The following is a 12,621-nucleotide window of genomic DNA, read 5'->3' on the forward strand; positions in this document are numbered from 1 at the left end:
GATGTCAAAGAGTGTATTACCTATTTTTTCTTCTAGAAGCCTTATGGTTTCAGGTCTTACCTTTAGGTCTTTGATCCATTTTGAGTTTATTTTTGTGAATGGTGAAAAAGAATGGTCAATTTTCATTCTTTTACATGTGCCTGTCCAGTTCTCACAGCACCATTTGTTGAAGAGACTTTCTTTTCTCCATTGTATGCCCTCAGCTTCTTTGTCAAAGATTAGCTGTCCATAGATGTGTGGTTTTGTTTCTGGGCTTTCAATTCTGTTGAACAAGTTTTTGAGTCTCAGTTTACTTATCAGAGAAAGTTGTAGTACATAATTCCTAGAACCTGGGAAAATTAACGTGCAATAAATGTTAATCCTCCAAACCATTTCACTTATTCGAGTGAGGAGAAGATTGCAGGATATAAGTAGGGTGAAGAATTCAGGAAGAAGAGAATAGATAAATCAAAGACAAATTAGACACATTTCCCTCGGTTCCCCCTGGCTATTCTCAGAGATCGAGCTTAATGGAAACTTGGCTCTCTATCCAAATATTGTTCATCCACCAGATGTTATTCTATGTTATCAGTTTTGGAATAACTGATTCCAAAGTTGAAATAAATGGGTTTGTCTTGACTGAGTAATTAAAATTGCTAGAATGTGGTTTGGTATTGAGGACGATGTTTAAGATATTTCCTTTTGATTCTAAGAATTTCAGGTCAGATTGTGAACTCACTAAAAGTGTTTTTTCCTTGGAAGAAATTAAAAGGGCAGAGTAAGAGAGTGTTTTTAAGAAGTACAGTTGTTCTCATGTCATTTGTAGCCATATTGGGGGTACATAATTTGCTTTAACCCAAGGATCCTAGTGCTTGAATTCATATGAAAGAAAATAATTTCAAACTTGAAGAACAAACCAAAGGTGGAAAAGCAAGCCAGAGCAGCTCACCCTGAGTTCGGCAGAAGGCAAGTCTGGTCCCAATTGAACTGATCAGTCAGCTTGTTTGTAAGATTATAACCAAGCCCAAGATTGAATTCCTCACCTGAATCACTTCCTTATTGACTGAATCCATTTAGACTCCCCTCTAATTTAGTAGAGTATTTTTATTAAAGCCAGATATGCAAACATCAATTATCCAAGCTGCATCTAATTTCCTTCACCATTTATTTTCCTTCATTGGCTGCCAGTGGATTAGAAGACATGATTAGAATTCAGCAGGAAAATAAAAACAATAAGAAAAAAGAAAAACACTTCCACAAAAACAGATACTTAAACAAGAATTAAAATAACTTGTGATTAAAAGTCCTTATCTTGCCTTATATAAACATGCTTGCTTGATTTTTATCTGCACTGCCCACAGCAATGGGACTAAATTAGCAGGCTGAATTGGAATAAACAGTGACAAAACCCAGTAGTTGCGCTTACTGTGCTTAATGTATATGCTTCAGTATGTTTTAAATAGTACAGTACTTAACCATTTGCAGTAACTGTTGCAAAATGGCTGACTAATTGCTGAAGTCGTTCTTTGTTCCCTTCCAGCCAATGTCAGGGAGAGAAAGAGAATAAAGCGATGGCATTCAAGTCATGTTTTGAACTTATTAAAGGTACAGGTTTTGTTGCAAAGGAATGATATTAAAATTGACCTGGACACATTTGTTTAATCGGCCACCACTACAGCCTGAGTGGCTTAATGTTGTCAGTAATGGCAAGAAAATGGTGCAACACAGGAAGAAAGCTTAAAATCTGAAAAGTGCTCTCAAAGTAATATCAAATGATGCAAAGAAGGAGGAGTGGTGGTTGCAGTGAATTTGAGGGTGACCGTGAACCAAATCATGTGTGTGTCAGGAGTTGACCTTTGGGCCAAATCTGGTCCACCACTTGTGTTTGTAAATAAAGTTTTATTGGAACACAACTATGCCTATTCATTTACATATTATGTATGACTGCTTCCATGCTGAGTTGAATAGTTGGGGAACAGACTGGCCCACAAAGCCTAAACTATTTACTGATCAGGCCTCAACAGAAAAAGTTTGCCAGCCCCTGGTGTATGTCAGTGGCACCCCTAAGATTGCCCAGCTGTTCCAGACGGCCCTGTGTGTTGTATGGTGAAACAGACCTGGTTTGAACTGTATCTACTTAATAGCTATGAGACCCTACACTCTCTGAGCCTCAGTCTATCCATAAAATAGAGGTCATAAAACCTATCTTACAAACCTAATGTAAATACATTGTGGATGATGAATAAATGATAGTTCTCTTCCTGTCCTCCCTGAAGTCTGTGTAGGTATCTTGAAACCAAAGGCTTCTCAAACTCCTTCTCATGACATTTGTGCTGTAAGACTCTGCGTGATTTGGTCCCTGCCAGGGTGAGCCATGTCATTTCCCACCACCCCACTTCCCAAGCCCCAGTTACCTGAACTCCAGGTTCTATTCAGTTTCTCAAACCCGCCAAGTTCTCTTCTGCCCTCAGACTTTGCCCATTCTGTTCTCTTGTAGTGAGGTATTTACTTTCTGTTCTCTTAATCTACCCAGCCTCTTCCTGACTCTCCTTCAGATTGTGGGTTCAATGTCACTGCCCACAAGAGGCCTCCCTGACCACCCAGGGTAACATGAGACCTGACTATGAGTACCCAGTTTTCCCCTCCCCTTCATAACCATTATCACGGTTTGCAATTTTCAATACAGAACATTTTTTTCTATTTTTAAAAAATCTTTCTTGCCAGCTTAACTACTGACCACACTCAATGGGCAAAAGTGTGCCTAGCACAGAATAGGCCTCACGAATATATTGGAATAAGTGATTTACGTTTCGTTGAGCAATCTGGTAATATTTGTATTTCATTAAAAAGAGTCAGGATAGTGTTGAAGAAGATAAAGAGCTGAACTTTGGATCCTGACAATATCCTGGCTGTATGATTTCGTGCAAGTTTTTTTTAACCTCTCTGAGCCTCGATTTTCTCATGCGTAATATGGTATCAATAATATCTACCTCACATGTTTGTGGCAGAATCTCCTGTGGTAATGAATGAGAAAATACTAAGCACAGTACACATTGTAGATCTTCAGTAGGTTTGCTGGTTGTGAAAGCCATCTGACAGTAGATAAAGCTGTAGCCCGGTGATTCTCCAGATCTTCAGTACCCTCAGTTTTGTTGTCTGTAAAATGAGGATAATAATTACACCCACCTCATGTGCTACTCATGGGTTAAACATGTTAATACACATAAAATAGTTAGACTACTGCCTCCCACCTGCTAAATGCCTAGTAAACGTTAGCTAGGGTCGTATTTGTGATGATTATTAATATCTTGATTCTTAAAGATTATAGACTCTTTTCCTAGAAAAGTACGCATTTAAACAAAATTTTGCAAATAGTTGCAAAGAATTCACAATTCCGCTCAAACTCATACCCTGTCCAATATGCATATGCTGTATGTTACCCTTTGCCATTATCTGCCTTTAAGGCCAAATCCTATGGGAGCACTTTAGTGATAGGACTTATCTAAAATTATCCAAAAAAATTGTGTGTGTGGATTTATCTGACTGGGGTTCCTTAATATTTATCAGATACTCGAAAGGATTATGTTCCTAAAAAATGGTTTTAGTAGTGAGTTTTGTTGGTTTGTTTAAGTGGGATTGAGAGGAACTTGATAAATGCCAAAGGCTGTAGCTTTTCTTGTTTCAAAGTTCATTCTTTACTTTTAATTGTGGACTAACATCTGCAGCCGGAATGTATTTTGCAAAGCCAAATACAGACATTTGGAAAACCTGCATTTGGACTGCTGACCACCTGCACAGCTGCCAACAGCTGCCACAGACCTTACCTTGGGATTAGCTGTTTCAGGTCTGGGGACCTGTATAGTGTATCTGGCACCATAACCGCCTCACTAGATGATCTTTACTTTTATGACACAGTAAATAGCAACCCTCATAATTCTCACCCAAGAATTTGGAAAAATTTTTCAGTTTGTGAAAGCACTTAGGAAACTTCTGGGAAAGTCTCTGGGTACTTAAATAGAGCAAGCATGGACTTTTTTTTTTTTTTTAACATTCTCTTTGCCAGGGGAAAAAAAAGAAAAAAAGACTACTAAAAGTTGCTGTTGGTATTGTCATGGAACAGCAATTAGTGGTTGTAATCATGAATGAACACATAAGGCACACATTGAAAATTTGACATGCTTTATAAATGCTAAATAATAATAATGATGTCACAAGGCTTTCATTTGCAAACTGTCTTAATTTCATTCTCAGTTTGAGATTGCAGATTAAGGTAGTTAATTATAGAAATTGGCCCAGAGTGAAACCTTAAATCAGATTTCCATTAAAGTGCTTGACTGCAGCAAATTACTTTATGGTGAGAGAGAATGGCATCATCTCTGGTGGCGTGGGGTTTTCCCACCACCCCTGGTGGTCATTTTCCTCTTCGTGCTCTGTGGTACCCTGAACAAGCCCTTTCCCTGAGCTAAGCAGCCTGTACCTCTGCCTTATTGCTATTCTTGTGAAAATGCTAACTGCTTTGTTAATGTTGGTCAACATCTCTTTCTCCCTTTCTCACTTCGTGTCTTCTCTCACTCTCCCTCTTGGTTGTCTATAGTTCTCATCTGATGTTCACTCATGTACTCACACCTCTCTGTTTCTCTCTCCCTCTCCCGTCACTTCCCATCTACCCCCCGAGGGAGGCGACTTTCTTAAGAGTTACCTTTCCCCAGCTCTGGAAAAGGAAGGAATAAGCCGAAAGAACCAAGTTCCCATCCCTGGCCTCTGGCGCCTGCCACTCTCTGCCTCCCCTGTATCATCTCACATTACTTCCCTGTTCAACACGTAGATCCTGAATCAGCCAAGTTGGTGACAGCTCTGCCTTTATCCTGACTGCTCCCTTCCACCTGAGTTCCTGCTCTTTCCTTCTCTTTTTCAGTTGGAACATCACCTCTTCCAAAAAGCCTCTCTCATCACAGCAGTCTGCATCATGGGTCCTGCCCTGGCCTTAGCTCTGTGAGACATTCGTAGACCCAGGATTGTAATTGTCAGTTTACTGGTCTGGATCGCAAACTAGTCTTTGAATTCCTTGAGGACAGTGATGATATCTTATTCATCTCCGTATCCCAGGCACTTAACTCTGTGCCTGTACAAGGGAGATGATCACTAAGTGTCTGTTGAAATTAATTTAATTCATTTACTCTTGAAACCATTATTTATTAGATGATTACACCATGTCATGGATTACGCTAGCTGCTGATGGAAACAATACATAGTCCTGTTGCAGAGGAGCACAAAGGTGATCCACACAAGGGAGTTGCCTCTTGGGGATGGGGATGCAAGGTGAAAGGCTAATAAACTACATTGGAGAAAAACTGTCTATTTCTCAGTAAGTCTAACAAAGCCAATTATTCACCCACTGTTGGAAAAGAGGGCTTTTCCTTGGGTTCTCTGCCAATTGAAGTGGTTGGCTTCCATTTAGGTACAAATTGTTTTCTGAAGAGTATCTATTTTTAATGTCAGATGCTCATTAAACCCAATGAGATACTGACGTAGGAGAGACTGATGAGAACTGATACCAACTGAGGCCACACCAGATCCATAGCTCACTCCAGGGCAACACTCACTGAGTAGCCAGGGTCGTGGTCATCTTCCCTGCTTCTTGCCCCCACTCCTGCCTATGTAGATGAATTCACATGAATTTGTTGTGTATGATATGGCTACTCTATAGAATGATCATACTGTTTTAGATGGATAAACAGAATAATTCACTCTAATTTAATGCAATAAGAAAGTTTCACTGAGAAGTTGTTGACATCTGAACTCACCCTTAAAGAATGCGCAGGTTGGAACGTGGCAGAGGCGTACAGGTGCCTGCCTGTGTACTTCACAAGAAAGCCTGGTTCTTCCACACAAAGCTGAGTGAGGCTCGCAGTTCCTGAGTTTGTCTCGTGGACCCCATGGAGCCATTATTGCTCTTAAGTGTTTTTTTCTTCCATTGTTCTGGCAAGTTCCTCTCCATCCCACAGTTATTTGGAAACTACTGCTGTACCACGTCTCAATGCTAACAGCGTTTAATATCTGTCATTAGAAAGCAAGCTTCTGCTTACCAGTTGGCCTGCTGTGAATGGTAATGACAGACTTCTTTTTTGGGAGTAGCCCCAATCTCTCATTCGTTTGAAAATATTGCTCATTTATTTTATTCTTAAGATATTACCTTTGTATTGAACTTTAATAAGTTTGTATTTCTATTAAATTCAAATTCAACATAACTGCAGACTACTGAAAGAGATTTCCTTATTTCTTACTTGCTATGTAACCTGCCCACTTTCATAATTGCTTATTGAAATAAATGTATGTGTAAATATCTATTAAGTACTTTACACACATGTGCCAAGCATTTCACATGTATTATCTCAATTAGGCCTTTCAACAATCTTATGGACCTGGTACTATTATTCCCATTTTATAGATGAGGAAATCATGTTCAAGATGAGTATCTACCTTGCCCAAGGTCCCGGCTCTAGCAGCTGGCGTGAATGGAGAATGAATAGGCAATCTAGAGAGCTGACTTTGAGCCTCACCACTGCTACATGGTAGCTGTGTAACCTTGGGACACGTCATGTGAAATCTCTGAATGGCTTTACTGCACAGTCTTCTGGCAGGGTCAAAATGAAAAATGAAGGTCACGTGAAGGCATTTTCTAAAACAGTTAAGTGCTGAACAAACGCAGGGTATTCTGTTCTCATATGTTTTGTGTAGTTAGTTTAGCCTATTGAAATAACGGGCTTTAAAACTGGCATGAAGCAACACATGTATATGCTTTGCAATTAGTGTAGCATAATTTAATTGTGACTCCATTGTTGGAATTTTGATGCCTCCAGCTTGATGAATAGCCATTTTCTGTGGGTCTTATCAATTAATCTAGGTAATGAATTCTCTTCATTATCTCGTTCTTCATGTTAATTACACAGGATTTTCTTATGCCTATTTATCAAGTCAGGACAAGTGCAATTTTGGGGGGCCCACATGCCTTTGAATATAGAATATGTATAAGCAGGTTAACATGAGGGTTTTAAATTTACATTTCTGAAAAATTCCCATCACTGGCTTGACTTTTCTTACGTCCTTGTTTGTGATATGAGCTTGTGTCTCTTTCTTTGGGGGTGTCTTGTTTTTTAATCAAAAATGTTGTTATCTAAGATAATTAAACTATCTCTGACTTTTGAGTATATACATCTAGTATATCAAAGAGGTATTAAGGAAGCATGGAAAATTTTGAAACTACCTACTAATACAAAACAACAAATAATTAGTAAGTTCCTAGTTTTGAAATATTCCATGAGGCACCATGACAGATAAAAATTTAAGTATAAACCGTGGGGAGAAAAGACATAAGTGCATGAAATTTTAAGTGAGACTACTCATAAAAGAACAGTTCCAGACAACAATAGAAGAAAAAGCAGAAGACAGCATATAATAAATAAGTGGGTATTGAATTCATTTTGAGTTTAGAGAAGTGATTGATGGGATAATATGGGTAACATGGTAATGTAATATATTGATATTTATTAACTCAGTACTAAATTTTAACTTCCCTAACATTTTCTGGGACTTTTATATTTTATGCTCTGTGTTAAAGAAGAATGGAGTCTTATCTTAATTGGCTCTTTTGTTTAGCCAGTTATTTTTGAGAATGTTAGCTGTCAACATTTTGATGAGTACCTTCCTATTTTCGACTTCAGGTTGAAGCCATCCTCGTCAATATTTTTGGTGGAATCGTCAATTGTGCCATCATTGCCAATGGGATTACCAAAGCCTGCCGGGAGCTGGAGCTCAAGGTGCCCCTGGTGGTCCGGCTTGAAGGTAAGTTATGGTAGATTTCCACAGCGCCAGCGCTCTTTCCTCAAGACCAGGTGACCAGCGTGGTCTGCACTCAGAAACTTCCTGAGACAACATAAGGAAGCACTGGATTAAATGAGATGAAATAAGTGTGGTACAGCAGCACTTCTCTGAGCTCCTCACAGACTAATACAGTTCGCAGCTCTCCAAGAATGGCATATGTTATGATTCTCCAAATTTTCCAAACTTATTCCAGAGTAGAGCCCTTTCATTCTGAATCATTTCATGAGATTATGTTCTGGGAAAAACACTCTGAGAAATGCTGCTCCAAGAATTATTCGTCATGGGAGAGCAATGGCTCTCAATCTTGGTCTCAAGACTTCTTTACTTGTTAAAATTGAGAACCCCAAAGACTTCTTGTTTATTCTGGGTTATATCTGTTGGTATTTATTAATTAACTTAATTGATTAATTTGGTAATAGGAATAACTACTTGGAACTTTTTAGATAGCCATCTTTTTAAATAATAAAATTTTAGTTTTTTATATTATATATTTTATATATAAATATATGTACTATCTACTTTATGAAAAATAACTATCTTTTAAAAATGTTAATTAAAATAGCAGCACTGTTTTACATTTTTGCAAATCCCTTTAATATCTAGCTTAATATTTGCTTCTGCATTAGATCTGTTGCTATATGTTGCTTTAGTTGAAGTATGTGAAGAAAGTCTGGCCTCATAGAGCTATGTATTTGGTAAAGGCAGGAGTTTTTAATAATCATTTTGTATAATTTTGAATATTTTCTTTGGTACTCTACTAAAGTCTGCAAGTAATAGTTTCCTCATTAAAGATTTGATTAGTTTTAATGAGGAATCTGAAACTATTTCAATGAACTTTTTCTACTCTGTTATATTAAAATTCATTGATCTGTCTTTCACATTAAATGAATTTTACGCATGCCTGATTTGTAATATCATACATTGATCATATGGAAAATTTTGGATTATGCAGATCTTCCAACATACATGTCAAAAATTTCACATTTGTTAATATGATATCATTCTCATCAGAGCGGTTTCTGAGTATTGGGAAGCTGTCAAGGTGGTAGAAGCAAGTTTTCCATAATTCTAATTTTCACTAGAAAGTCAGCAGCCACAAAACATTCACTTGTTTTCCTTGAAGTAACAAACTCACTTCACTCATTTTCAAGAAAATGTCTGCCAGATAACTAAGTCTGAATAACCATAGTGTGGCCTTCATTCTTTCCAGAAAAAATAACGTTCCGTGGAAAAGTGAGCTGTTTAGCCTGCTGCTCAAACACTTGCACAATTGCTTTTCGTCAGAACAGCAGTTGTCATTCAGTGTGCAGCGGAGTGCTTGGTCTCACAGAGTATTAGGAAGACGGGTCCTCAAGGGTTGAAATTTAATAAAATTAATGTTTTTCACTCTTCATTAAGGACATTCTTACTTGCAAGTGGCAACTTTTTACTATGAATGTGTGGTGGTGAAAAACACTGGCTACTTGTACAGTTTGGTGCCGCTGCTTGGATTCCGGGGTAGCGTGCCATTACCTTTCCTTCATCAGCGCAAATGCCAACAGAGTATTATTATTTCTTAAATTATTATTATTTTAATATTATTGTAAAAGTAGTTTTTATGTCAGGGACGTCCCCCAGGGTTCTGTAGACCACACTTTGAGAACCACTGTAGGAGAGAAGCAAAAACAGACACTCTAATGTGAGAACTATGCAAAAGTCCCGTTCACATCGTCAGCAAATTCAGATTACAGGGAGCAAGCAATGCCCTTGAGTGGGTTTCGACAGCATTGTTCTTGTGACAGCTCAGTTTCCCCAAGTTCTACGTTGGTGCCGTAATTCCTTAGAGACCTTCTTCTCAAGATGAAGCCCAGGGATATTTCCACCCTGCTCTATATCCCCGTCCTTTGAAGTCAAGCCTCTGAATGAGCTGCAGCCTGTTTTTCTCTGCTTCTTTCTTCTCTCACTCTCTGCCTCTCTCTTTTCTTTCTCCCTGAGACTCACTGCCTCACAAACTTAGATCGGCGCCATATGGACTTGATAGAAATAATAATCGCAAAAGAAAAATGGAAATAGCAGAATCCCCATTTGGCAAGGTTTAAGATGGATATTAAAACATCTGAATGAATTAAATCTTCTTAAAAATGTAAATGCACCATAATTGATCCCAATAAAAACAATTTCTATAAAAGGAAAATGATTTGCAAAGCTGTAATGAAAAGAAAATTGATCAAGGAGTTAATGGGTTCATCAGTGTGGGTATAAAATTTTGATGAAAATGTTGATGTTAGATGTTTTCAGCGTCAAAGTGACCAGTGACCCTCAGATTCTAAAAGTCAGCTCTTCTTCTTGTGTTCTTAGAGGAGAGCAGGGCTCTATAAGCAAATCATACTAGTCTGTCTGTCACTTGGAAATGACTAGAAATGAGTGCATGCTATGGTGGACTGATTCTGTCTAGTGATCCTTCCTGTGTCTGTGTCATCAGCAGAGGTCCATAATTATTAGTTATTGGTACATTCCTAGAAACGAAGGTTACCCTTTTAATTTTTCCCAAAAGATTAAAAGCAACACTTCTCTTGTTTTCACACTTAGTATTCCAGAAGCATTAAATGATCCCTCTCATGTAACATATCCCTATCATGTGTATCTGGATGATACACTTGCTGAAATATGCAAAATACCATGTGCAAGATAATCTCCTTTATAATCTCTGCTGGCTGTATCAGGTCTGAGCTATCAGGAAGAAGCTTTGAATGTAACTTTATTAGATAATCAGATTTGCATCTTTTAAGTTAATGCACTTCCAAAGTGTATGCCTGTGGCTTTTTAATTAGTTAATTAATATAATAAATACTATGTGCAAGTCACTGAGCTTTAGACATTAAGGAAGATGTATAGAAATATAAGAAATGATCGCAGTTACTAGATAACCAGGGCAAAAAAGAAAAATAGAAACATTTAACAATACAAGATAATATATATAAAGTGTTAACCAGTGTTTGCCCTAATAGGATCTACTTCTCTCTTAGTAGCAATAGCCACTGGGGCGTCCCACACAGTCACCAGCATGGCTTATGGAATCTTCAGAAATGTTAATCTTTGCAGTATCCACTATATTGTGGAGAATTGAATGTGACAACTCACGACGAGCTCAGAGAGGATACTGTCCCCAAATTTATGTAGGTTAAAAATACCCAGGGTGACCTTCTTTGCCACTACCCTCCTTTCACCATCATAGCCCCAATCGTATAATAAGCACCTAGGACCTTTATCAAGAGAGAAAAAGCAGGAGGGCTTTTGGCATTTCTGGAGTCTTAGCTGATGTTTTTTTCTTCCTCTTGTGGGAATTGGCATCTTGTGTGATAAATGTCCTTAGATAGATACAGGTTCTCACACTCAATGTGGTGGTATCAAGAACACTCATTAATATCTATATGCGTAATTTCTGGGAAACCAACAGCCCTCCCCAAAATTGTATTGGTCTTGCATAATAAACCAGGGAAAGATGAAGTATTCTGCTCCAACTCTACTTTTGGCGCTGATCATAGGTGACAAAATGCAGAAATTTGGAGACATTATCCTTAAAGACCCTATGGAAGGGAACTAACACAAACCAAGCCAGTGTTCTTTACACTAGGAAATGTACGTGTCCCTTAAGCTGAGTGCCTTTTGTAGCTCAGCCCTCTTTCATTGGCATACCCCCCTTTTAAAGCTTACTCATTATTGACTACTATAATTATAGTACATTTGGAGATGTGAGTTAGCAAAGAAATATTATAAAAGGAGAATTTCCAAGTTGAGCATGGAAATAAGTAAGATTTGATTCATTGAAAAGGAGGAGGAAATTTGGTAGAGGATCAAAAGCAAGTCATCAGATCTGTTTCATATTTGAGAGTTGGTAGTGGGATCATGACAGTGGTAAAGACTGAAACGCAGGAACAGGTTAGATCAGAAGGCTGTTCTCGCATGGGTAATGGCTTCCCAGCAACATGTTATGGCTAAAAGAACACAGTGGGAAAATCAAGCTAGCAGCCCGAGTCTGTGACATTGGATAGAATCTAAAACCCAAGCAGGATTGCCATATAGAAGTAACAGTGGCGTTAGAGACAAGAGCAGAGATAGAAAAAGAGATGAGAGAAAAAGGGGGACCTAGAATTTTAAATCTAACGACCAGGAGAACGATGGCATAGTTAGTGGACTTGGGAGAGTCAGAAGTGGGCACTCCCCAGCATGGGAGAGTATTACATTAGGGCGTAGTCATCCTTAGTTTGAGATGAAGCTGTAATATCAGACACAATGTTTGTGGAGGTAGGAAGTGGGAATACAGGGGACAGCCAAGGAGAGGTGTGAAAGACAAATGATGTCACCCCCACTCCGAAGGCCCCCAGTAAGCCACACTCAGGGCTTGCTGCTCTGGAAATTGTTCCCCTGCAGTAGCTCAGTTAAAATGAGAAACTGACTCAAAATAAAAATCTCTCATCACAGAAAGTCTGGTTCTCAGTGCTTCCAGTGGGGAAAAAGTTGCTAACTACAGGGCCCTTTGAGGAATTTCTCTTATACTCAATCTGAATTTTTCGTTTGCTTTCCTCTGGGTTGGAACATAAATTCTGCTCTTCCTACGGATCTCTCCACATTCAGTTATATTTTACCCAGCCTTAGAGTATGATTTGGTTTCTTCTGTTCTTCTAAACAGAGTAACTCTTCATTGTCTTTGGTGACAAAGAAAGACAAAGCGGTACAAAGAGGCAGGAACATTTTGGACAATTCTGGTGGTAGTTTCTATTT

The 12,621-nt window shown here is 38.5% G+C and overlaps 1 protein-coding gene across 1 annotated transcript in view; it reads left to right on the plus strand.

Annotated features, from left to right (window-relative positions):
* SUCLG2 (succinate-CoA ligase GDP-forming subunit beta) overlaps positions 1 to 12,621 on the plus strand; it is a 258,248-nt gene that overhangs the window by 229,890 nt on the left and 15,737 nt on the right. The window contains exon 10 of the mRNA XM_046637960.1: positions 7,701 to 7,821. Within this exon, the coding sequence (XP_046493916.1) occupies positions 7,701 to 7,821 (121 nt within the window). The remainder of the gene's footprint in view (positions 1 to 7,700; positions 7,822 to 12,621) is intronic.

Source organism: Equus quagga, chromosome 1 (genome assembly GCF_021613505.1).
Source record: "Equus quagga isolate Etosha38 chromosome 1, UCLA_HA_Equagga_1.0, whole genome shotgun sequence".
NCBI lineage: Eukaryota > Metazoa > Chordata > Mammalia > Perissodactyla > Equidae > Equus > Equus quagga.